General features: G+C 34.7%; 1 protein-coding gene across 3 annotated transcripts in view; it reads left to right on the plus strand.

The window, feature by feature from the left end:
• The window catches only part of LOC150102009 (branched-chain alpha-ketoacid dehydrogenase kinase-like), a 141,730-nt gene that overhangs the window by 45,712 nt on the left and 69,805 nt on the right, over nucleotides 1-26,213 (plus strand). For all 3 annotated transcript variants that reach the window (XM_090399851.1, XM_090399852.1, XM_090399850.1), the window contains 2 exons: nucleotides 2,037-2,084; nucleotides 15,244-15,363. In XM_090399851.1, the coding sequence (XP_090255977.1) occupies nucleotides 2,037-2,084; nucleotides 15,244-15,363 (168 nt within the window). The remainder of the gene's footprint in view (nucleotides 1-2,036; nucleotides 2,085-15,243; nucleotides 15,364-26,213) is intronic.

Genomic DNA, 26,213 nt, shown 5'->3' on the forward strand with positions numbered 1-26,213 from the left:
TAATGACTTCATATCAATTAATTGCCTTAGTATTCCATAATGCATAGCATTATACATACCCTAAAGGATGTGTGCATTATGGGAAGGGCCACTACCCAGACCATTTTCGCCATTGAAAAAGTAAAGGAGTGTCACTATAGGCCTAGAGTAGAGGGATGCAAGAGAACCTTATAGTGTTAGGAGAAAGAAAAGACCTGGGTTCAATTCCCGTCAGTGACTTGAGGAACCTTTATCTGGTCTCTTTCAACTAAAGGTGAGTTAGCCAGTCTCATACAGAGGTAGGGTTTTTTCACTCAGAAACTTGGATTTTTCATCCCTCAGAACAGACAAACCAGTGTCCTGTGAACACATGGATTACTGTCATGAATATGTCCCGTCCCTGCCACATGATGGTCCCAAACCCGGATGAAATTGGGGGGGTTGGGGAAAGCTATAGTGAACTACCCTGTAAAAAAACTCATCTGGAATACTTTGTGGGCAATGCCTATAAAGTCACCTACGGTTGGAAACGACTGAAAGGGAAAACTAGTAAAAAACAGATAAATAGTATGAGAGATGGGGAAAAAGGCCTTAGCTCTTCTATGTCATCATATAGCCAAAGGCTGACTGTTTTCCTTTTTCACCAGTCTCATGCAGATGAACAACCGAAAGACCAATTGGAACTAAAGTGCAAAGATGACTGACACCCAGGTGGTTAGCCTTTTATCTGAGTTAACTGCCTTGAGTTATCCTTCTCTACCTGGAATTGTGCTACAGTCATCCCTGCAATTGACTATAAGAACACACTGAACTAAGAGGATGGATCCATTTAAAAAACCTCTCAGAATAAAAATAGACAATTTTACCCCCCCCCCCTAGTGAATATTACATAATGTGGGTGGTCCTACACTACCTAGTCAAAAATTTGATATCTCTTAGAATGCATCTTTCTAAATTGTTTATGAATGGTAAACTAACAGGTTTTAATCTTAAAATTCCTGAAGCATTGCCACCCAATAACAAAGTCAAATTGTCCTTGGCTGCCTTGAACCCAGAGACAGAACTTTTTTCATGAGCAGTGAAGGTTGGGTAGCTTTTCCAGTACAGACCCATTTCATCTACATTAAAAACTAAATTTAGGTTAAGCTTTTTTCATTGACAGGTTTTTGAAAATGAATTGGAAATTCATTTGCAGCTGTAATAGTAGCACTAGCTGCTTCTCCTGACATTTTAACATTAGGGATTTTTGTCCTGTTCTTGAATCCAAAATAAATATCCTCTACTAGCAGTAAAATCATTAGAACCACCGTCTTTACTGCTTAGCTCATCAAAGATTTTGCTTTATACCTGATATTTTGTTAGAGGAAGATGATGCTGGTCATGCTTGTCAATCTTCAGGGCAAGCTTTTCCATTTTTTCAACTCTTTCTATTCTGGAAATAGGAATAGGTGTTCTAAGATGCTCCCACATCAATATTGACTGCTTATTAGGAAGATTGCTTTGTTGGCTTAGCATTTTTCATTATAGTTGTTACAGATGATGCTAAATTGAAGGCATGACACACATCTGACAGTTTCACCTTTCTCCATTTCCCGAATAACTTCATTTTTTATTTTTTTACATTGTTTTTTAGCCTCTTGTCCAGTTGCACATGATAACACATGTTTTGGGAGCATGGTGGTAGATATTTGAAAATACTGTATTAATAAAAAGAAGAGTGCAAGTTGGACCACAAATGCATAACACCTAGAAAAATTGAGAGCAACAGGAGGGAAAAAGAAGGCCCTTTTTAAAGGGACTACAGAGTAGGAGTGGCCATCAAGGTGAACATAGGAACCAATCAGACTTAACTTTTGAGTTAAATTTTGAGTCTGTGAGAGGCACAAAAGTGAAGCCGGCATAAATTAAAGTGGTATAAACAGAGTCCTTTTACTAACATTGCTTTAGTCATACCCGTGTCAGGATGTTTTTAAGCAATGTTAGTAAAAGGACGGTCAATTTTACATAACAGTGAGCTAATATAATTTATTTTATATTATTATTATTATTTTTTATAGCATGAACAGTACATCAGAGCTTTTTACATCGCTTCAGAATTTCCACTGGTAAGTTTATATTTTCTCATAATATATAAACAAAACTTTGCTTTTTTACTTCAGTTAGTTTTCCTACAGTTTAAATTATTTCCATGAACTATTTAAAATGAGATAAGGCCAGCAATCAAGGCTGATTTATAAAATGACTAGCGGAAGTCAGTTTTGCAACTGACTTCCACTTAATAATCTGCTTTATATTTATTAAAATGCAGTGGTTCATATCAAATATATAGCAGATATGGATATGTAACATGGACTGTGGAATATCCCTCTCCATTAATTAACCAGTGAAGTGATTGCAAAAAATAAAAAAGTTGTCTTGACAAACTTAAAAACAAATCTGAAATGTGAAAAGGCAGTTAGAATATATAATGTTCAACCAAAAATACTTAATCAGGTATAAAAGTTTTACAGTGGCTGCCCTGTAGTAATTCATCTGAGGCAGAGCTCTTAAATCCAATGCAAGTCTGCTGAATTCCTTAACTGAATTGAATAACTGCTGTAACAAATTTGGCATGATAGTCAGCAATAAAGAGAGAAAAACTTATAAAAAGGAACAAACAAGGTAGCAAATTAAAAATATACGACAGAATAAGGAAAGTTGGTATGATTGGGGTAGATCAGTTGAATAAATTTATATGGAATAAAGAAATTAGTTGAAATACTAAACTTAGATATATACATTTTCTAGCCAGTTTTAACTTGCTCTGAATGACTGAAGTAGAATACTCATCATAAGGTTTAATGGAATAAATAAATAAATAGCCATTTGAGGTAGAAGTAAAATAGTTGATCAGACTAGGGACCATAGATATGAGAGTTGGAGAAAAAAAAATTAGGAAAGTGAAGAGATGACCTGAATGGCTAAATCATATTAAAAATTAAGTTATTATGAAGGAACTTGATATTTATCAGTGTCATTCAGGAATGTGTGAGCACAGCTAATCTGAACTGGTATAATCACTTAAACAGGAATGGGTGAGAAAATATTAGAAAAACAGGTTTGATGCCAGGGTGGTAGTAAAAAAAAAAAAATATGTATATATATATAGATAGATAGATAGACCAAAATATAAGTGCTGACAGATAATAGAGGAAAAGCTTGATGGAAAGTTTTCAGAATGCACACTCAGCAAAGATTGAGAACAAAACAATCCCAAGAATAAGAAGAATGGAGATCAACAGTAGCATGCTTTGTGGTGATCTCAAATTATTGTTCTTGGGAAGATAGGCTGTGGGCCAAAATTTGCAACTTTTCCTTTCCATTCTATTGTAGTTAAATAGGTTCTGTACAATTTTAATCACGTCCATGAACAGTCTATGATTTAGTAGCCTGGCTTTCTTCCACCTGATGAAATGGTCTTCATCCAAGGCATATTGTGCTAATCTGCTTTTAGGTTGCCATACTGAATGTACATTTATTTGTTCTTGTTTTACTGACCAAGATGGTGTGTGTCCAAAATACTGGGTCCTATATTTACAGAGAATACTATTGACACCTGAGAAGAATTGTTGATGTATTGTCAACATCAGTTCTTATATTTTTTTCCTAGGACACTTCTGACTACATCATTTCACCTTAGTCCTTTGTCTTTTTTGATCTTTTCCTTGCCACCTAGACATCAAACTTGTTTTCTGACTTTTCCTTTCCATTCTGTTAAGTGATCATACTACCACCTTGACTCCAATCATCTGGAATTTGAGCTTGTAACCAGGTCTTTGAATTATGCAGTATGGCCACGGTTTTATACCTTTTGTATTTGAGCATTTCTGGTCATTATCAGTCTGCCTTTTTCATATTATTGGGTTTTTGATTGTTTTATCTACCTCTAGTATTGATATCTACTCCTGATTTTATTCCTCTTGAATTTATTCTACCACCATGCTATCACTGCTTGCTTCGGTTAGCAATCTTTCAAAGTAATTACTCCAGACATACAAAATGTATCTTTTATCTTCAGTTTTAATGTCACTTTTATCATCTGATTCCTTTATAATACTCTTTCCTCTATTTCTAAGCTTTCTCAAATAGACTTCAGAATATTTTGCCACCTTCCTGATATTTATTTTTTGTATTCTTACCAAGGTAAGACAAGGATGCTCAAGTATGAGGATATAAAAGTTTTGCAGTTGCTACACTGCATTAATTCAGAGGGCCTGGTCAGAAGGTCAAATTCCCAATGATTGGAGTAGAGTTCTCATAGTACCAATCTATTAAAAAAAAGGAGGGGGGGATAAAACAATGTAGGAATTAAAGAAATTTCTTAACTAAGTGTTCCAGGTAACATTTATGCAAGCATATTTCAAAAGAGGTTGAGAAAGATTGGGGAAAAGAAACTTGATCAAGCTGGGTTTAGGCCAAATGGAGGTTGTCAAGATCAGATTTTCACTTTAAGACAAATCATGAAAATATAAGGATCTGTACTTAAGTTTTGTAGATCTGGAAAAGGCATATGACAAAGTGCTCAGAGGAAAGCTTTTCAAAACACTACAATTATAATGGGTGAATTGAACATTATACAGCGCAATTCATATTTAAGTTGTCAGTCAGCAGTTCCAATTGAAGGAAATACAGAAAAATGGTTTGATGTAAAATAAGGAATATGACAGGGATGCACATTATCTCCACTCTTCTTCATCATTTATATGGATCACATTACGAAAAAAAAGGGCATCAAGCCTATTAAAATTGAGGATGTCAAACTTAGCTCTTTGCTTTATGCAGATGATGTTGTACTCCTAAACACATCTAGCACAATTCTCCAAGATTCACCAACTAAATTGAATAACAGCTGTTACAAATTTGGCTTGAAAATCAGCAATAAAAAGACCAAAACTACGAAAATAAAAAATGATGCTACAACATGACAAAATTTCATGCCGGCTGGGGCGTCACCTGGTTAAACAAGGCCCCATTGTTTTCGCCAGGGAACCAGGGCGAACAGCGAAAAGTCAGCTACTGGAACAAATCTGAAAACAAACCCCAACTCAACATCACCATAAGAAGCCTGAATGGCAAAGAAATGGAGCTAGTTGAGGAATTAGATAAGTAACAGATTGATATAATAGGGGTGACTGAAACAAAAAAGACAAAAACTGGTAAGATCTTTCTGAGCAATATATACAAAATTATATTCAGGCAATGACAATCAAGGAAAAGAAGGAGTAGCCATAGTATTCAACACAAAATACGAGGCTAATCTTCTTGAATGGCTGAGTAATGTGGGCAAATATCAGTCTCAAGTAGAGTAATGTGGGCAAATATCAGAATGGGGAACTGGACAATGAGACATATTTCTGCCTATAGTCCCACAGAAGGTTCTACTAAGGTAGAAGTGGAGGAATTTTTTGAGGCTTTAGAAAAAGCAACTGACACAATGAAAAAGGAAAAGTTGGTCCTTGTTGGGGATCTAAATAGCAGAGTAGGAAATGATTGTGAGACATACAAAAATATTTTGGGAAAATTTGGAGAAAAGAGCAAAGCTAATAATAATGGCAAATATCTGTTGGATTTCTGGCTCAGGATGGACTGGTTATTACTAACACCATGTTCCAAAATAAAAATGTGCACAAATTCACATGGAGAGAAGAGGCTAGGAATAAGAAAAGTCTCATTGACTATGTTATTGTTGATATTGATGTTTTCTCCCTGGTGAAGGAGACCAGAGTGTACAGAAGATTTGAAATTGGAAGTGATCACTATTTCGTCTTGAGCAGGATAAAATTGAATTTCATATTGAAAAGAAGAACATGTAAGAAAGTTTTATCATCATCATCAAATTCCTGCCATGTACCCTCAAGGGGTGTACAGGATATGACAGTACTACATGAAAAAATTACATCATTACTAACTTCCTATCTACAATTTTCCTCCAAATCAGTCTGTTACTTGTCAAGACTCCAACATTATCAGATCTTATATTTCTATCGTCTAAGGCACTTTGTACCCTATCAATCCACCTATATCTTGGTCTTCCTCTGGGTCGTTTTCATGCCAACCTGGCAGAGAACACTTGTTTTGCTAATCTTTCCTCTCCCATTCTATTTAAGTGACCATACCACCTGAGATTAGCTCTGCTAACGCATTCCTGGACGCTGACAATGCCAAGCTCTTTCCTAATATCCTCATTTTTAATATGATATTGCCATTGATGCCATCTGTTCACGCCTCTAATCTTTCTCAGGACTCTCATATCTGCGGTCTCTAGTCTTTGGTCAAGTGTTTTACTTCTGACCCAGCTCTCAGATCCATAAGTTAAAACTGGTTTGAACACTGTCTTGTATACAGCTAATTTAGTGTTCCGACTAATTTCTTTCTTATTCCATATGAATTTAATCAATTGACTTCCCACCATACCAGCTTTGCTGATTCTGTTGTCTATTTCTATATTTAATTTAGCATCTTCAGTAAAAATTGTGCCTAAGTAGCTGAAATGTTTTACTTGTTCCACAGGTTCTCCATTCACAACACAGTTGACATTTTCAATGATTCTACCTATTTTCATTGTCTTTTTATTGCTGACCTTCATAGCATATCTATTACAACAGCTATTCAATTTAGTCAGAGAATCTTGCAGACTTGTAGCGGATTTATTTAGAAGTATAACATCATCCGCATAAAGATAAGAACTGACATTAACATCTCCAATTTTGATATCAGGTTTAATACCACATTCCTTCATAATGTGATCTATATAGATAATGAATAACAGAGGGGATAATGTACATCCTTGTCTCACACCAGATTTAACATTTAACCATCTTCCTGTACTTTCTTCAATTCAAACTGCTGACTTACAACTCAAATAAAGACTAAGTATTGCTTGATATAATGCCCCATTGACACCACATACCTGTAGTGTATTGAATAGCTTCTCTCTTGGCACCTTGTCATATGCCTTTTCCAAATCGACAAAACTTAAATACAGATCTTTGTTATATTCCCATGCTTTCTCGACTATTTGTCGTAAAGTGAAGATCTGATCCTGACAGCCTCTATTTGGCCTGAATCCAGCTTGTTCTTCACCAAGCTTTTCTTCCACAATTCTTCTCAACCTTTTTTCAAGTATACTTGCATAGATCTTGCCAGGAACACTCAGTAGGGAAATACCTCTGTAATTCTCACATTCAGTTTTATTTCCCTTTTTATATATGGGTACTATGAGAGCTCTACTCCAATCATCGGGAATTCGTCCGTCTGTCCAGGTTTTCTGAACTATGCAGTGCAGCCACTGTAAGACTTTTATACCACCATACTACAGTATTTCTGGTCGAATATCATCCACTCCTGCTGCCTTTCCACATTTCAAGCCTTTGATGGCTTTTTCTACTTCAAGTATGGATATGTATTCCTGACTGCATGCCTGGTCAGTGTTTTTTATCAATGTGCTGTCATCACTGCTTGTTTCATTTAGCAGTTTTTCAAAGTAATTACTCCATACTTCATGGATATCTTTTTCTCCTGTTTTCATGTCACCTTTATCATCTCTAATTTCTTTTACAGCACTCTTTCCTCCATTCCTAAGCTTCTTCAACAACCTCCAGAATATTTTGCCACCAAGAAAGTTTTAAAGCGAATAAAAGTTGTGCAGCTCTCAGATGTGAACTGTAGACTAAAACACAAAGATTATTGAAGAAAAAATGAAAGAGTTTGAGAACAGGAATCAAACCTTGGAGTTTCAATGGCAAACTCTGAAGAAAACATTGATTGGTTCTGCCAGAGAGGCATGTGGTGAGGTTGTCTGCAAGGATAAAAAAATCAGAAGTCCCTGGTGGACACAGGAAGTTAAAGAGGCAATGAAGGAAAAGAAGAAAGTATATCAAAAGTTCCTGTCAAATAAGTCAGCTTGTGCTCTTACAGAATACAGAGACAAATGTAAGAAAGCTAAACAGTGTGTAAAACTAGCTAAACAAAAGTCATGGGAGGACTTTGGCAAGAACATAGAAAATAAATATCAAAAAGGTGGTAAGATATTCTGGAAGTTGTTGAAGAATCTTAGGAATGGAGGAAAGAATGCTTTCTTGACAAATAGTCGAGAAAGCATGGGAATATGACAAAGATCTGTATTTAAGTTTTGAAAAGGCATATGACAAGGTGCCAAGCGAGGAACTATTCGATACCTACAGTTATATGGTGTGAATTGGGCATTATATCAAGTAATAATTAGTCTGTATTTGAGTTGTAAGTCGGCATTTAGAATTGAAGGATGTACAGGAAGATGGTTTAATATTAAATCTGGTGTGAGACAGGGATGTACATTATCCCCTCTGTTTTTCATTATCTATATGGATCACATTATGAAGGAAAGTGGTATTAAACACGATATCAGAATTGGAGATGTTATTGTCAGCTCTTTGCTTTATGCGGAAGATATCATACTTTTGAATAAATCCTTCTCAATGTTTCAGCCAATAATATATAGTGTTAGGGACCATGAGATGGTGGCAGTTGTCTGCTCCCTCTGATGCCAATTAAACTTGCAACCAGTATTAAAAAATTAGTGTTAAATGGCCTCACCTCCTTTCTTTGGAAATAAAGGCATTAACAGATTTTTTTTATTCTCTATATTCTATTCTATATAGTCAGATTTATCATCATCATGAAATTCCTGCCATGTGCCCTCAAGGGGTGTACAGGATATGAAGAATTTACACCATTACTAACTTCCTATCTACAATTTTCTTCCAAATCAATCTGTTACTTGTCAAGACTGCAACATTATCAGATCTTATATTTCTGTCGTCTAAGGCAGTGATTCCCAAACTTCTGGATGTCAGGGCCCCTTTTGCAAAAATTAAAATATTTCATGGCCCCCCTCGAAAAAAAATCGTAATAGAGAGAGATATTATTATAATATTTATTGTATTTATATTCAATACAAAACATACACAGCGAATATTGCAAAAATCAAATGCATATATTACATTTTTTGCCTCTTACTGTTTGGTTCTGAAGACTATGCAGGGTGTACTGGTAAAATATGAAATACTGTCCTTTTTTTCTGTCTGTTTCTGCTTCTTCTGACTTTCACGGGAATTTTTTTTTATTTTTTATCAGCCACTTATCCATCTCAGGGTTAAATTTTTTAACGTAGAATAGATCAAATAATATCACCACTTACCGATACTGACACACCACAGACTGATAACATGAAATTAGTGAATATTACCTGAATAAGGGAATCCCCAGACCAGGAACATTTTTCTCTTTTGTGACTTTTCTCCCTTTAAGGTAATTAAGCCTAACGCAAAACAGACAGCAAAGGCACATTATTAAAATGTGCATATGATTGGTGCGGTATTAACAAAAGATCACGCAACCGAAAGATAAAAGCATAGCTGACAATTGAGTTGAAATGCTAACTCTCTTCAACCGAATTCCATATGTGAAACTGCCATAACATTCATTATATATATATTACTTAGTTTTAACACTTTTACGAATTTTAACACATTCGGTTGAATTTTATTGCTGCCTTGGGAAATCGAAAATCGAACTTGCACACATCTAATTAATAACAATAGTTTTTAGTTAGATACTGTGTTTGCCCATGCGACATATAGTTTTGTATCAGTCTATACAGCATAGTTTCTGTATGAGGGGACGTGCGATTCATTAATTGGTGTGTTTTTATCGCAGTTGTCTCTAATTGCACTATTTGTTGAGAAATATATTACACAGACTCCTAATACCTTATTCACTGGCATAATAAAAGTACTTGTTTTTATTGCCTCTGCAGTATAGTGGCTGTTAGGGAGGGCGTGTTGTTTACCACTGCAAGCGAGTTACTATCTCCCCACATGAACTTGTTTAAGCTATTTTTCATGTGTGAAGTATATGCGAAACTTTTATTGGTAACAGAAAACTAGCTCGGATGACAGTGATAATATAGAACGAGTGTTGATATGTATATAATGTCAGTATCAACAGTCCCTAATTACGAACGCGTGATGAAAGGGACAGGAAGATTTGGAGCTTCCCTGGAGAGCATTCGAAGTAAATACAATTAACCACTGCTTTGAAATGAAACATATGAATAAGCAATATTTATTAATATTCATTAAGTGCCGAAATACGCAGGAAGCAAAGTTTGTGAACCAACACTGATGTGTGAATTTTTCCATTAAAATATAAAAAATAACAAAGAAATAATAAATAATAAAACTAAATACATTTCTTTTAAAATAAAAAAAAAAATCTACTTAGTCTTAAAACATTTTAAATTTGTTTTCATTATTTCATGGACCCCTCAACAAAACCTACGCCCCCCAGTTTTGGAAGCGCTGCCTTAGACAATAGAAATATGAGATCTGATAATGATAATATTGGAGTCTTGACAAGTAATAGACTGATTTGGAGGAAAATTGTAGATAGGAAGTTAGTAATGATCTAAATTTTTCATGTAGTACTATCATTTCCTGTACACCCCTTGAGGGTACATGTCAGGAATTTGATGATGGAAAATTCACAATTTTTTTTAAGTTGGAATAGTGTGCATAGGAGATAGTTGTTAACGGAAGTGCTTTAGATTTTAAACATGTGAATGAAAGATTATATGCAATAAGAAACGGAACAAATTGTTTTAATTTATGGATTATAAATGCTCGTGCACTATCAGAAGAAAAAGGTATAGAGAAATGGGATTTTTTTTTTCCTGTAAAATGGAAAGGCTGTTAGCTTTGGCACCATCGAATGATAATAAACATGATCATTGAAGATTCCTGGGTTGGACAGGAACATGTTTATAAAGGAACAGTTCAGAAAACATAGTCTGCATACCCACTGTAATGGAGAGAAACTGATATTTTGCTGTAAGTAAAAATGTGGTTATATGCTGTACATCTTTTACTCAAAGACTTCCATAAAAGATCTGCATCGAGTATTATGTATGTAAAATCATGCAGTGGTGTTTGTTGGGGTTCAGATCATAATCTGATCAAAATTAAGTATAAGTGCAGAATCTTAATAAAAAAAAACAAAGAAATGGAAGAGCACTAAAATTTAACTTGCAGTGGATGAAGCTATGAGAACCAATTTCCATTATGAAGTTCAAGAATAAATAACTGAAAATATAAATATAGAACAAGATAGAAAGAAACCGAACATATATTAAGAAAATGGATTCTGAATATTGCAGAAGAAACTCTAGGATATGAAAATAAGCAAAAGAAAATATTGGTTTGGAACATCTCTGGGGTATACTGGCATCTCATAATCTATTCATTGTTGACATTTTGTAGTATCACATTTGTGGAAGGATTATTTAGTAGTACTTCCTGTATTTCTTTACCAGAAGCAGCTTCTGTAATCATAGGCACCATCCACTGAGTATCATTGTCTTAAATTTTGTGTAGATGGCATATCCGTTCCTGGGTGAATGATAAAATTCTGTGATTTCCATATAGTCTTCTTGATACAGAGATGACAGGAAATCCTTTGTTTTGCCTCTGTACTCATAGACGCAGGTAGCTTACCAGTTTCTTCCAAAACTTGTCATAGATCTTATAGGAGCTTAGTCAGGTTCATGTTTGTGTCCCTATGGAAGTTTTCATCTCCTGTGTGTGTGTGTGTGTGTGTGTGTGTGTGTGTGTGTGTGTGTGTGTGTGTGTGTGTGTGTGTGTGTGTGTGTGTGTGTCTACGAGGAGGTGTTCAAAAAAAGACTGAACTTATTAAATACCACACCAACTGGTACAGAGAGTGCACTGTGGCTACTGAATGCACCTAGTAGCAGGTTTTGACAACAATCTGCAATTTGTCCTGTTCTGCTATGAGTATTAGTTGAGTTACATCTGCTGAAGCGAGCACATGCATAAGCTGTTCATTGGATTAGTGATGAAGTGACAATGAAAGCTGGAATGTGTGTGTGAAATTTTGCACAAACTTGGTAAAAAATTTTAGAGACATTTCAGTTACTTAACCAAGCATAAAGGCAGGACTGTATTGTATGAGCCGAATGTAGTGCTATGAGTGGTTTAAGCATTTTAAAAAGGCAGAACATTGGTCAGTGAGGATCCCAGGCCTGGACAACCTTCCACATCAACAGACGATGACCGTGTTGAGAGACAGTTTGTGCTGTGATTTGCAGAAGTCGTCGTTTAATTCATTGTCAGCAACCTCTCGGTTATTGACAAAGTGGGCATCAGCATAGGATCTTGCCATCAAATTTTGACTGAAAAGCTTCAGATGCATTGTGTCATTTCAAAATTCTTGCCGCATTTGTTGACTGAAGAACAAAAAGAGATTCGTGTTGAAATCAGTCAGGAACTGCTTGCCGATTCAAATGGTAATGAAAACTTTCTTAAGAACATCATAACAAATGAGACATGGGTTTATGGCTATGATGTTAAACCGAGATGCAATCGTCATAGTGGATGGGGAAAGGGTCTCCTTGACCACAAAAAGCATGGAGGAGTCGGTCAAAGATCAAGGTGATATTGGTCGTGTTTTTTGATTGGAAAGGCATTGCCCATTATGGATTTGTACCACGTGGTCAGATGGTAAACAGAGAGTTGCACTAGGAAGTTTTAACATGTTTGAGGGATGCTGCGTGCAGGAAGAGGCCTGAATTGTGGGAAAACTAGACTTGGATGTTGCACCACAACAATGCACCGGCTCACATGTCGCTCCTCATTCGCAGTTATATGGCAAAAAAAAAAAAAAAAAAGACATTTGTTGTGCCCCATCCACTCTGTTCTCTGGACTTAGCTCCAACAGATTTTTTCCTGTTTTCCAAACCATAGAGAAGAGTCAGAAAAACTCAGTAAGAGAACTGCACGCCATCACAGAAAGCAATGGAAGAAATGTTGGGGATGGTCTATCGCCAGTAGAGGCGGGGGGGGTGGGGGGGGAACTACTTTGAAGAGGACAGTGCTTAAAATGTTGTAAAATGAGCAATAAAGTCTTTATAGCAAAAGTTTGGTCTTTTTTTGAACACTCCTTGTATGTAGCATCCTAATCATAGATGCATCTTTATTAAATGAATAACATCCATGTCTGAAGGATGATTCACCTAGAAACCTCAATAGGATGGCTATTACAGAGAGCATCACAGGTTTGACTATATTAGCAACAAACTGTCTATATATCATATTCAGAAAAAATGGTCAGCACGGAGAGCTGAATAAAAGATGTACAGCCATAAATTAGTTCACCATTTCATTCTATTGTTACAGGATTGCCAAACCACTGATGAGCCAATTTATGAGCAGCAGTAACAGCAATCTACTGTTTTCTCTCAGCTGATGTGTTCTTAGAATCAAATTAGAATCAACTTTTCTGATGTGTTACCAAATTCCAATTTTCCATAGTACCAGAGGAAAAAATCAGCTATAGCAATAAGGTCCATTTTTGGCAAAGGGTATAGAACACCAAAATATTCCTTATAAAATGGCAATGCTTTTGTTGCAACTCTAAAGCAAACTGTCACTGTTCCTTCTTTCCAACTGGTATATAAACTCTTAGTGTAATGCCATCTGCAGACTGCCTTTCTACATGGTCATATTCTCCTACTACACATGCAACAAGATTTGCAGACATCAGAGGACTTCAGTGAACTTCATGGAGAGATGGATCTGAGGCAATTGAGCATTTTTAATAACACTGAAACATATGTTGAAACCTGTATTGTTGTAGCAAGAGTGGAGGGTTTGATTTCAGCTTTTGTTAAAAAATACTTAGAAAATTTTTTGGGTCAGTTAATAATAATGGTATCTGGAGGATCAGCTACAACCATGTGTTATATCAACTCTAAGGATAAATATCTAGTTCAAGTGTTCAGAAAGTTACAGTGGCAAGACATGTTTTTTGAATGGAAAATGACAGTATTCTCAAGGAGACTATAAATAGTAAAATTTTTGGTAAAAAGACCAAAAAGGAAACTAAGGACAAGATGGATAGTACCATTAGTAAAGATAGCAACATTATATTGTAATTTCCATAAAAAAAAGTAAAATTCTGGACAGGCAGTTTGGAGGCAACAAATCTGGGGAGGGGGGCAGAGCCATAAGAGGAAGAAGATTGAGATAGTGGAGATACTTTTTCTCTTTCAAATTTTATACATTTTTCCAATTTAAAGCTTAGTAGCAATTCACAACAATGTAAATCAAATGACCAGCACTCCAATATTCTAAACAAATAATAAAATATCACCCAATTGGAAAGAGAAGGTGCGTAGACCTCAAAGGATTTTAGATGGATAATGAGACTGGAACAGACCAATATGGTCTATATCAATAATTAGTGTTATGATGATGAACAGTGTACCAAGGAGGATTCCAAAGACATGTTTAAAGAAGGCAAAATAGTTATTCAAGACTAGTTTAGAACTAAAATTACAAGACAACTATGGGATTCTCTGTGGTCTGCTTGCATAGGTTTGTAAAAGAGATCTCTTGCTTGAGCAATTTATTTGCATTCCATGATAAAGAAACAATTGGATAAGGGAAACTTGTATGGTGATATTTTTGAGCTTTGTGAAGGCATTTGACAGTACTCCATAGCAGTACATAAAATTATAAAATCTTGCTAGGCATCAAAATGTACCTCCTTACTAAACACAAATCAATTTCTGTAGTGCATTTTCAAAAGAAAATATTTAATTTTTTTATTGATTTGAGGGTGCTAAGGGAACTGATATGTTATCTTTGCAATTTTTAGTACCAAAAACTACTGTTCACAAACAGCAGTTTTTAGACAAAAATTCTACTGAAAAAAAATGAAACTGATATTTCATTAATATTGACAAATTTGTAAAAATTAATTTCAGATTCGTCAAGAAGGAGATATGTTCAAGCATGCTTTTGCATAATGTGTGATATACAGCCATGAATATCTTAATACTGATGTTCAATAAACAGCAGTTTTTTGCATCAGTTACTTTTTTCTGACACCTCATTCTTTATTGTAAACTTCATTGGAACCATAAGTATACTGTATGTTTCATTGTCCAAATTTTCCATGTTAAATTTGTCTAATTTTTTATCTGAAACTGCATCTCATTCACAAAGTTTATCTGTGCATTTAGTGATAAATATTATAGATGCCAAATCCTTTTTTTCTGTTCATCTTATCCTTCATATACCATTATTTTTGAGATTCAGATTGGTTTTCATGAATAAAAAACTTAAAACATTCGTTTTCCTGCTATGTATGTATGATTTCCTATTATAGGTTACTGATTTTGAAAAAGAGAAGCGCTTCTGTGATATGTTACAAGAGCTCTTGGATGAACACAAAGATATTGTAACTCAGCTTGCTGCTGGATTTCGAGAATGCCGAAAACACATAAAGGTAAAATTATGATTTGTTAGTATTTACTGTTTGCTGCCTTCGTACAAAGATGTTTTACATTACAGAATAAAATGGGGTATTTAAAAAAAAATGTAACTAGAATTAGTTTCTTAGAGACTAATTTTAGTTGGAATTAGTCTCTAAGCAGTATTTAAAAGAAAATAAAAAAAAAGTAAAACAAACTACAAAAAATGTATATATATAAACAGTTTGCCTATAGTACTACTAATGTACTATAGGTTTACAACCTTTCGTGGGTAGGAGTTGCATAAAAAATCCAAACAAATAGAAAAAAAATAAAACATTACTGTCATCTTTTTGCACTATAAGGTGAAATCTTCTATAATTAACCTATACAAAATATTTTTTTCTGCTTTAAACTTGCCAAAGTGTATTTTTTATACTGAATTTAGCACGAAAGTGGAAAGGGAAGTCTTTAAGATTACCCATATTTTGATCTAATGTCATTAGATATTTTTTCAAAAGAGTAGCAAAATTGAACATCTTAATGCTCTTGTTATTTTGAAAAACAATGCTTTCCAGAACATCTGATATCAGCATTTTTTTTTTTTAAATTAAAGTTTAATACTGCATTGAAACAAATTTAATTCTCAATAGTTTCCTTTGCCTTTAAGCTGATAATGCTCTCTTGTCTACTGTTTTCTCATTTATTATGATTAGCATCAAATTCCTGGATAACTTATGTACAGGATACAGTTGACTCATTATAACAGATTTTCTCAGTATAACAAACTAATGAAAAAGTTCCTACCAATGCTTCATAGATATATATTGTTATGCTACAAGAAATATGCTGTAGCAAACTGTGCAATATAACAAACTAATTTTTTTAAGTTAAGGGATATTACATCCCATATTGTTTCTTAGCCGAATAAGAAACTCAGAGTTTTATGCCAAATATAGAAACTATATAAAGTTCGGCGATTCCAAGCATAAGCAAATACCTGGATAGTGCAACACCTGACCCATTTGGTAGTGCAAACTGAGGCAACTCATAGTAAGGGTGGAGCAAGCTCCGATCACTATTCTTGATATTTACCAATAATGTGAACTTAGCTCCTAGGAGCTGTATTACTCTTCTACATTATGAGAGGTCACTACCCAGACTGGTTTCAACCTTTATTGAGGTCTCATCAGTGAGTAGGTAGACCTAGTTAATACCAAGTTTGTAGCGAACCGAACTTGCATCCCTTCTATGAGAATTGCCAAGAGCTCCTAGGAGCTAAGTTCACATTATGGGTAAATACCAAAAATAGTGATCGGAGCTTGCTCCACTCTTACTATGAGTTGCCTCGGTTTGCACTACCAAATGGGTCAGGTGTTGCACTATCCAGGTATTTGCTTACACTTGGAATAGCCAAACATTGTATAGTTTCTATATTCAGCATGAAACTCTGAGTTTCTTATTCAGCTAAGAAACCATATGGGATGTAATATTTCTTAACTTAAATAAGTTCATGTCGCTGAATTGAAGCCTTTGGCTCTTCATATAATTAGTAACAAACTAATTTCTATAATCCTTGGTAATTTTCTATTGTTGAGTCCACTAAACTGCATGATGAAGTATGCATTATTACTGGTACTATGTTTTGCTTCCTGTTAAGTTTTATTCCAAGTTATTCTTTTGTCACATCTCTGCTATTGTTAGGTCTAACATTTGGTCTAAGGAACAAATATTAATCGATATTGATCTTGGTTGTCCTCTGAGTCTTCTTTCTGTAATGAAACACCAGTTTTGCTGACTATGCTCCCTTAAATTAGCATTTAAAAATGTGTGAATAGAGCTGATGTCCAGTTCCTTCCTCTTTCTTCATTTCTAATGCTTCTACCATTGATATTCACTCTTAATTTTTCTCAGAACTCTCATATCTGTGATCTCTTTTTTTTAAATGAACTGTTTTATTTCAAACCCAATTTTTTTAAAATGCTGTCTTGTATAATGCTGGTCTAGTGTTTTGGGCTATTTTTGTTTCATGCTAATTTATTCAATTGGCTCCCCACCACATATCAGCTTTACTTATTAGCTCCTTCAAAATTTAATTTATCATCTTTGCTAAAAAAAAAAAAAAAACATAGCTAAATAGCTGAAATATTTTACTTGTTCTATAGATCTTCATTGAGAATACATGGATATTTCAACGAACCTGCCTGTTTTATATTTTTCTTGTTTTAAGATCGCTTAAGGATCAAAGCTAGATAACCGAGCAGACTTCTGCCAAGACTTTTTAGGAATATGGAGACCTGACCAGGGCTTCTGATCACGTGTCCAATCTTTACTTTCTCATGGTGCCTTCTTTTAGTAGATATCTACAAGAATACTGAACGAATGATTGCTGACAATTTGGGATTTAACCAACCTAATTGTGTTCTTTATTGGCTTAAACTAATAAGCAATGATGGTGCAACAAAATATGTCATGCCAGCTGTGGTATTGCCTAGTTAAACTAGGTCCCTGTTGTCAGCAGAATTGAAGATGGACATCATCATTGGAGGAGGAATCAGTGGGAAAGGTGGAACTGGCAAAAAAATTAGAGGGGTACCATGCCAACCTAATTGATGTTAACAAAATAAAGAAAACAAAAACAGGTGAGTTATTTCTGAATAACATCTGCAAGTAGTTATATTCAGGAAGAAATGAACAGGGAAAGGAAAGAGTAGATGTAATATTCAAACCTAAACATGAAGAAATCTTCCCTGATTTCAACTAGTTTCAAGTGATGGGCAAATATTTGAGCCATTAGAGACAGCAGCTGACAAAGAAAAAACTAGTTCTCTTCAGAATGAATACCTTCAAAAGTAAAGTCCATAATTTGTATAAAATGAATACCAGATGTCTAGAAATGTTTTGGGAAAATTTACAAAAAAAAAAAAAAAAGTCACTATAACGTCCTGAACAGAAATAAGGTATCTGATTTCTGTTCTTAAGGATAGCAAAATCAACTTCATAGTGGACTCAGAAAGTTAGTCCCTAAAAAAAAAAAAAAAAAAAAAAAAAGTATATTAAAAGGTCTTAGCAAGTAAGTTGACATAGAGAGTATACAATGACAGAATACAAAGAAAAATGTAAGAAAGCAAAACTATGTGTGCAAGTCACTAAACAAATTTATGTGAAGACTGGTTTAAATATAAAAGATGAATATTACGAAGAGTGCAAAATCTTCTGCAGGCTATTTAAAAAAAGATTGGAAATGGAGGAAATAATACTAAAATGAATCAGTGATGATAAAGGTGACATGAAAAAAGATACACCAGATGCCTGAATAATTGCTTTGAAAGATTGTTAAATGAAACAAGAAGTGGCAGGATGGTAGTAGAGAATATTAGAGAAATGCAAAAGGAGTGCATATCAGCACTTGAGGTTATAAAAAAAAAACTATCAAAAATATGAAATGACATCTGGAATAGATGATATTCGATCAAATATGAAGATATAAAAGTTTTACAGTGGCTATACAGAAGGCATGGGTTGAGGGTTGAATTTTGGATGATTGAAGTAGAGCTCTCATAACACCCATCTATAATTTAAAAAAAAAAAAAAAAAAAGGAAATAAAACAATGTAAGAATTATGGAAGGATTTTCCTGCTGTTCCTAGTAAGATTTATACAAGCATGCTTAAGAAAATTTGTGGAAGACAGGCTTGGAGAATAAGCTGAGTTCAGACTAACCAAAGGTTGTCAGGATCAGATTTTTGCTTTTACAAATGAAGTAAATGGAACATTTATTAGCAGTACATTGTCTATATTTGAGTTGTCAGACTTGAAGGAAGTACAGGAAGATGGTTTGATGTAAAATCAAGGATGAATGCTATCTTCACTCTTCATTTATATGGATCATATTATAAAGGAAAGTAGCAGTTAAACCTAATATCAAAATTGGAGATGCAAATCTCAGCTGTTTTCTTTATGGAGATGATGTTATACTCTTAAACCAATACAGTACACCTCTTCAGATTCCTTACTTAAATTGAATAGCTGCTGTAACAAATTTGTAAATTATACTTGATAAGAAATTATATACTTATTTAATCCTTTACTCAGGTGTAAGCAAACAAAATTTGCGCTTGAAGTTAATCAATATGAAGTTAAAACATTATGCTGTTCCTTTTGGAAGTGCATTAAGAGAGGGTCATTACTCAGACTGGTTTCAACCTTTATTGAGGTCTCTTAGTCATGAACATATACTTCACATGCAAACTTTGTTTGTTTACACATATAGGTTTAAACAAAAAAATAATTTCTTGGCAAATATAATTTACATACAGAAAACATTAATCACATCTTGAATGGAGAACCTAAAGAACAAGAAGCATTTCAGCTATTCAGGCTCAATTTTTAGTGAAAAGGCAAATTAAAAATGGAAACAAACAATGGAATAAACAAAGCTGGTGTGTGTGGGGGGGGTAATCACATGAATAAATTTATATGGAATGAGAGAAAAATTAAAACGCTAAAGCAACTGAGTATGTAAACTAATATGAATGGATCTAAGAGTTGAGTTAGAAATAAAGCATTTTATCAAAGATCAGAGACCACATATGTGAGAGTTCTGGGAAAAATTAGGAGCCTGAACATCAGTTGCAGAATCATATTAAAAATGAAGGTATTAGGAAGGAACTTAATATTGTGAGCATTCAAAATTGAAGAGTATAGCAGTTATGTGATCTGTATACTGTTTTATAGAAACTTTTTCATTAGCTGCAAATTCTCTGATAGAAGCAGTGGTTAAAAAGAGCTTAACCATTGATACACTGTATTGTATTCAAGAGGTATTATTCAGCCTATTTGCTTAATGTGCATTGTACTAATCTGTATGCTTCAGAATTTTGAATGAGTATCAGACTTGCTGTAAAATAATTCCTTGTTTTTATTATGTTGTATAGGAGTGTATAACATTTTGAAGGCATGTTTCAATTTTCTAGAGAGGGGGGGAAACATGGTCTGTATAGAGCATTTGCTGCCAAAGTCCTTCATGATTTTCACTTATTGTATAGAAAGCTAGTCAAGATTTTTCTTTGCAACATCTTTGCTATATTCAGATATATGCAGCTATCCAGATTGGCCTGTTTCTCCTGTATAACATATGATGATGCAAAAACAGTGAATTTTATAGAACCTTGGTTGTTGTTGTTTTTTTTAATGGAGGATGGGGTAGTTTTGTTGGATGTAAAAATCTTGATTTTGCATAGCTGAATGAAGATTGTTGTTAGGTCTTGTCTAATTATTTTAGATGTTTTATCTGTTTCATATTTAGTATATGGATTTGTAGTCTGTTTTTCTGTTATAGGTTCCTTTGGAGCTTATTGCAGTATGTTCGTCTTATGATTATGTCTATTTTAAGATAGGGTAATACTGAGGTATTTAAGTTCTTGGTTCATATCTTCTACCTTGGTGAGGATGCTATGTGACCTTTCTCCTAGAATTTTAATTATTCTCGATTTTTGTGTGGGGTGGTGTTCTGATGCAGCACGTGATGTTGTGATAGTTTTCTATATATAGAATAGGTGAGATGATTTTCTCTGACTTCTAGGAAGATATCTAGAAAAGGTAGTAAGTAACCTGTTTTCCATTTCTAGAGTCAAATATATATATATATGAGGCTGTATCCTATTCAGGTAAATTGTAAATTCTTCCAGTTGCTTTGTTAATTCTAGCCAAATAATGACTCTGACCCAATATGGCACTCCTACAACAAGACTACTAACATAATAAAGCTTAGTCCATTGGCCAAAAGAAATCAAATGTCTCAAGTTCAAACACCCATTACTTCAGGGAATTTGTGGAACCCAAAAATACACAAAATGAACATGAACATACCTCTAAGGATCATTGTATTATTAGATTCAGACCTTTAATATCTCCAAATATGTCAGTCCGTAGATCTCTCTCTCTCTTATATATAGAAAGAAAAACAGATTACTACTTAAAAACAACTCGCATTTCATTTTAGAAAACAAGGGAATTATTCATAACTTATTTTAATGGTATTACAATGCCAAATTAATTTATAAAAATGTTTATTAACTGACGCATATTTTGCTGGATTCAAACCAGCATCTTCAAAGCAAACAAGGTGTTACAGTTTACACATGACAATTAGTAAGTGAAATAATTCAAATTATTACTATTATTATACGGGCACCTCGATAAAGTCCCAAGACTCATCTCGGGAGCCAATCTATCGTACCTCTCCTTGAACCCATTAACAGACAAAGACTCGCAACTGACTCTGGCAACCCATTCCACTCATTCACCACTCTCCAAGCAAAAAATCTAGTTCTCACGTACTGACCACACCCTTATTCAACTTCCAGGGACAGATATCTGGTCCCTCTATGAAATGCTGAAACATTTCCCTGCATCTATCCTAAAAAATCCTTTAAGCAACTTAAATGTTTCTATCATATTCCCCTCTTTTTTTCCTCCTATCAACCAACTTCTGCAATCCACACACCTTCAGTCTATCCTCATAAGGAACATTCCACAGGCCACTCACCATCCTCATCCCCAAGAAACCTAGGAGACCAGACTTGAGCACAGTAATCCAGATGTGGACTTATCAAGACCTTATAAAGAGGAATAACAACTTCCTTATCTCTACTTGTTAATGTGTTCTTCAATAGCCAAGTAATCTTATGGGCTATCTTAGCAATATGTCCTCTAAACTTTAACTCACTGTCCATCACCACCCTTAAATCTCTAGCTTTATCTATTCCTGGAGTACAGTGCCATCATTGTGATACACAGCTTGTAATTTATTTATCAAAAAATGCATAACTTTACATTTCTCGACATTAAACTGACACCCATTAACTTTTGCCCTTACTGACAGCCTATTTAAATCTTCCTGCAAGCTCTTCACATTGCCTTGATTAGCTATTACTTTACCTAATTTCGCATCATCAGCAAACAACTGAATATTTCCTTTCAGGTCCTATATCATTTATGTAAAATTAAACAACACTGGTCCCAGCACTGAACCTTGTGGCACACCATTAGTCATCTGTTTTTGCCTTGATTATGCCACTCTATATACCACTTTTTGATATCTGTTCAGCAGCCAACTTCTTATCCACTTTACCAGTGTCATATCCATCCCCATTTGTTCTAATTTGCACAACAGAGTTCCATCTGGTATTCTGTCAAATGCCTTTGAAAAATCTAGCAATCATCATATAGCCATTTCCTTTATCTAGCTCTGCTGTTACTCTTATTATAAAAAGATAATCAATTACTAAAGCATGACCAATCCTTTACAAAGCCATGTTACCACCTCTCATACAGTATCATATATTTATCCACCTATTCTTGAATTCTCTTTTTGACCAATTTTTCCAGTACTTTTACCACCACACCTGAGATTGGTCTATAATTTGCTACTACAGCCTTAGAACCTTCCTTATGCAAGAAAATTATTTTGCCCTCTTTCTGCTTCCTTGGAACTCTACCAGAACTGAGACTTATTGTCAGTTCCCTTGCACATTCTCACAAAACCCGAGCTGATATCCCATCTAATCCCACAGCTATATTTACAGTGAGATTCTGCAATTTCCTAAAAACCTCCAATTCATCCACCTCTGTTCCTACATTAGTATTTGTTGCATATGTTAAAGCAGCAACCTCACTAGAATGATATACACTTGCAAAGTGGTCACTCAGTAACTTGACTATTTTATCTGCTTCTGTCACCTCATGACCATCATCTTCCATAATCATTCTTTTTCTTACTTGCCACATAATGAAAGAACTCTTTCAGATTTCCATTGGCCTTCTCAGCTAGATTCTTCTCATAATCTGATTTTGCCTTCCTTGCTATGCTGGTTGCTTTTCTTGTCTGAGCCTTGTACTGTTCATGAGTTTGCTGGTCATCTTTTTCTTTATATTCCCTCCACATCATTTTCTTCTTCTGCAGATCATTCTTAATGATATTACTCATCCATCTAACTTCTACCTGATTAACCATCCTTAGTATACAATTTAATATTGCTTCTTCTAGATGACCCTTAACTAAAGGTATAGGTTCTCCCACCACTGTAATGTCACTCTGACTTACTATCTGAATTGTAATGTCACTTATTTCTGAACATATACAGGTATATACTGCAGATGATGACTTTAATATGAAGGTTGAGACATTGGGAAATTAAAGTGATTATTCTTAACACAGTAGTTGTCTCCATAATTTTATCAGACTGTGCTGATCATCATGTAACACCATGTAAGAAAAGAAGGAAAAAAACCATCTTCCTGTATTTCCTTCAATTCCAACTGCCAACTTACAACTGAAATATATGGACTAAGTATTTGCTTGATATAATAATCCATTTACAACATATTGCTGTAATATTTTGAACAGCTGTTCTCTTGGCACCTTGTCATATGCCTTTTCCAGATCTACAAAACTTAAATACAGATCTTTGTTATATTCCCATAATTTCTCAACTATTTATCTTAAAGCAAAAATCTGATCCAGCAACCTATATCTGGCTTAAGTGCAGCTTGTTCTTCTCCATCTTCCCTTCCACCATTTTTCTTGGCCATTTCTCAAGTATACTTGCATAAATCTTATCTGTAACACTAAATAGGAAACTCCATAATTCTCGCATTCGGTTTTATTTCCCTTTTCATAGAAGGTTACTATGAGAGCTTTTCTCCATCATGTGGAATTCAACACTTCGACTGATGCATGAATTATGCAGCGCAGCCACTGTAAAACTTATACATCCATATTTGAGTGGTTGATTATTCTACTCCAGCTGCATTTCCACATTTAAAGTTTTTGATGGCTTTTTTTACTTCAAGTATTGATTCCTGATTGCATTCCTGTTGACTGTTTTCTATCTGCTTATTTTATATAGCAGTCTCCAAACATCTAGAATATCTTCACTTTTTATGTCACCTTTATCATCTTTGATTCCTTTTAAAGTACTCTTTCCTCTGTTCCAACCATGTGTTGGAACATGGTATAAGTCATAACCAATCCATGTCATGAACAGTAATCCTGCAGGTACTTATTATTACTATTAGCTTTGCTCTTTTCTCCAGGTTTCCCAGAACATTTCTATATCTCTATTAATGATTTCCTACTCTGCTGTTTAGATCTCCAACAAGGAGATCTTTTTGTTTTTTTTGTTACATCAGCTGCCATCTCCAATGCTTGGAAAAATTCTTCCACTTTGTTAGTAGAACCTTCTATGGGACAAAGGTACAATTAAGTCACATTGTCCAGCTCCATATTCTGATATTTGTCCACATCACTTGATATTTCCTGCCATTCAAAATTATTCTCATATATAGCCCACCCATGTTGTAGTTGGCAGATGTGATGTGCAATTAAGCCTGTCTTGTCTTGTGTTTTATGAGCAACATTGTTAGTGTTATAATTTTTCCTGGTTAAAACATTCAATTTTTAATTTTTTTATTTTATTTTTAGATCTCTAGGTATTAATAGAGGACTTAAAATCCTTTATAGGTCAGTCTATGTGAAATCATTAAATCAAAAATTAAATTGAAGATGCATAATTTCATATTTTGATGAAAATGAGTTATTTGGTTATCCTATCCTTTAGATGGAAGAAAATATATTTTACATTTTTCTTGGCATCCTATTAATTATGATGGTCACGTTTATTCAGGGGATCCACAGAATTTTTACAAAGAGTTGTAAAATTAATCAAATTATCCAATTTCTGATTTGTTGTCATTTTAATGTTCAAGGTATTATTTGCATTTTCACGCAGATTAATTTTTTTTAAAGATGGTGGCAACCTACGAGGGTGTGCTGAAAAGTTGTGATAATCACCATGGAGGAATTGAGGTAGAATCATGTAACTTACATGTTATTCTACATATTCCCCATGGAGTGTTATACTATGGTGCTGCTGCATTATTTGCAGTCCTCTGGAGGAAAAAAGTCTTTCCCCTTGTTGCACAAACCAGTCCTCAACTGCAGATATGACTTCATCATCTGTGGTAAATTTTGTTCCTTTAAGGTGTTTCTTTAAATTTTGAATAGGAAATAGTCAGATGGGGCCAGGTCTGGCAAATAGGGTAGGTGAGACACATTGAAAACCGAAATTGTGTATTGTCTGTTGAGTTTCGTGAGCAGGTGCATTGTCCTGCAAAAGCAACGCACCTCTGGAGGTTTTTTGCAATCAGAGGATTGCAAAAAACCTCCAGAGGATTGCAACTTGGCTTCTCACAGTATTTTTCTTTCAGTACTCGTTCAATTCCTTCACAGCTGTTGAATAAACTGCTGCTATAACAGTTTCATATTTTTTGAAGTAATTGGTCAGGATAACACTATCCATATCCTAGAAGACAATGGCAAGAACCTTTCCTGCAGACTTTTAGGTTCGGAACTTCTTTGGCCATTGAGAATCTTTGTGCCTCCACTCTGTTGACTGTTATTTGTCTCTGAGCCATAGTGATGGAGCCATGTTTCATCAACAGTCAAAATATGAGCCAAAAAATTGCACCTGATTTCTCAAAATCCCTTGAGATGATGGCAAACATTCTCTCTTTTGATTGGCATTCAAACATTTGGGGACCCACTTTGTTGAGAGCCTCTGCATGTCCATATGTTAGTGGATAATGACTCCAACTTGTTCTCTGGATATCCCCAGTCTTTGCAATGTTTTGGCTGTGTTCATCTATCATCAAGGATCATGTCATGCACTGCATCGATGTTTTCAGGTGTGATTGCCGTGGAAAATCTTCCTGACCTGGGGACATCTGTTGTCTCAGGATTCCCAGTTTTAAACTTGGCTACCCTTCTGGCAGCCATTGGGGCACAGTTCCCTGAAGTCTCACACAAAGTTTGCTGAATCTCA

The sequence above is a fragment of the Typopeltis vanoorti genome, chromosome 11 (genome assembly GCF_054136105.1).
Source record: "Typopeltis vanoorti isolate ZY-2024b chromosome 11, IOZ_Tvanoo_1.0, whole genome shotgun sequence".
Classification (NCBI taxonomy): domain Eukaryota; kingdom Metazoa; phylum Arthropoda; class Arachnida; order Uropygi; family Thelyphonidae; genus Typopeltis; species Typopeltis vanoorti.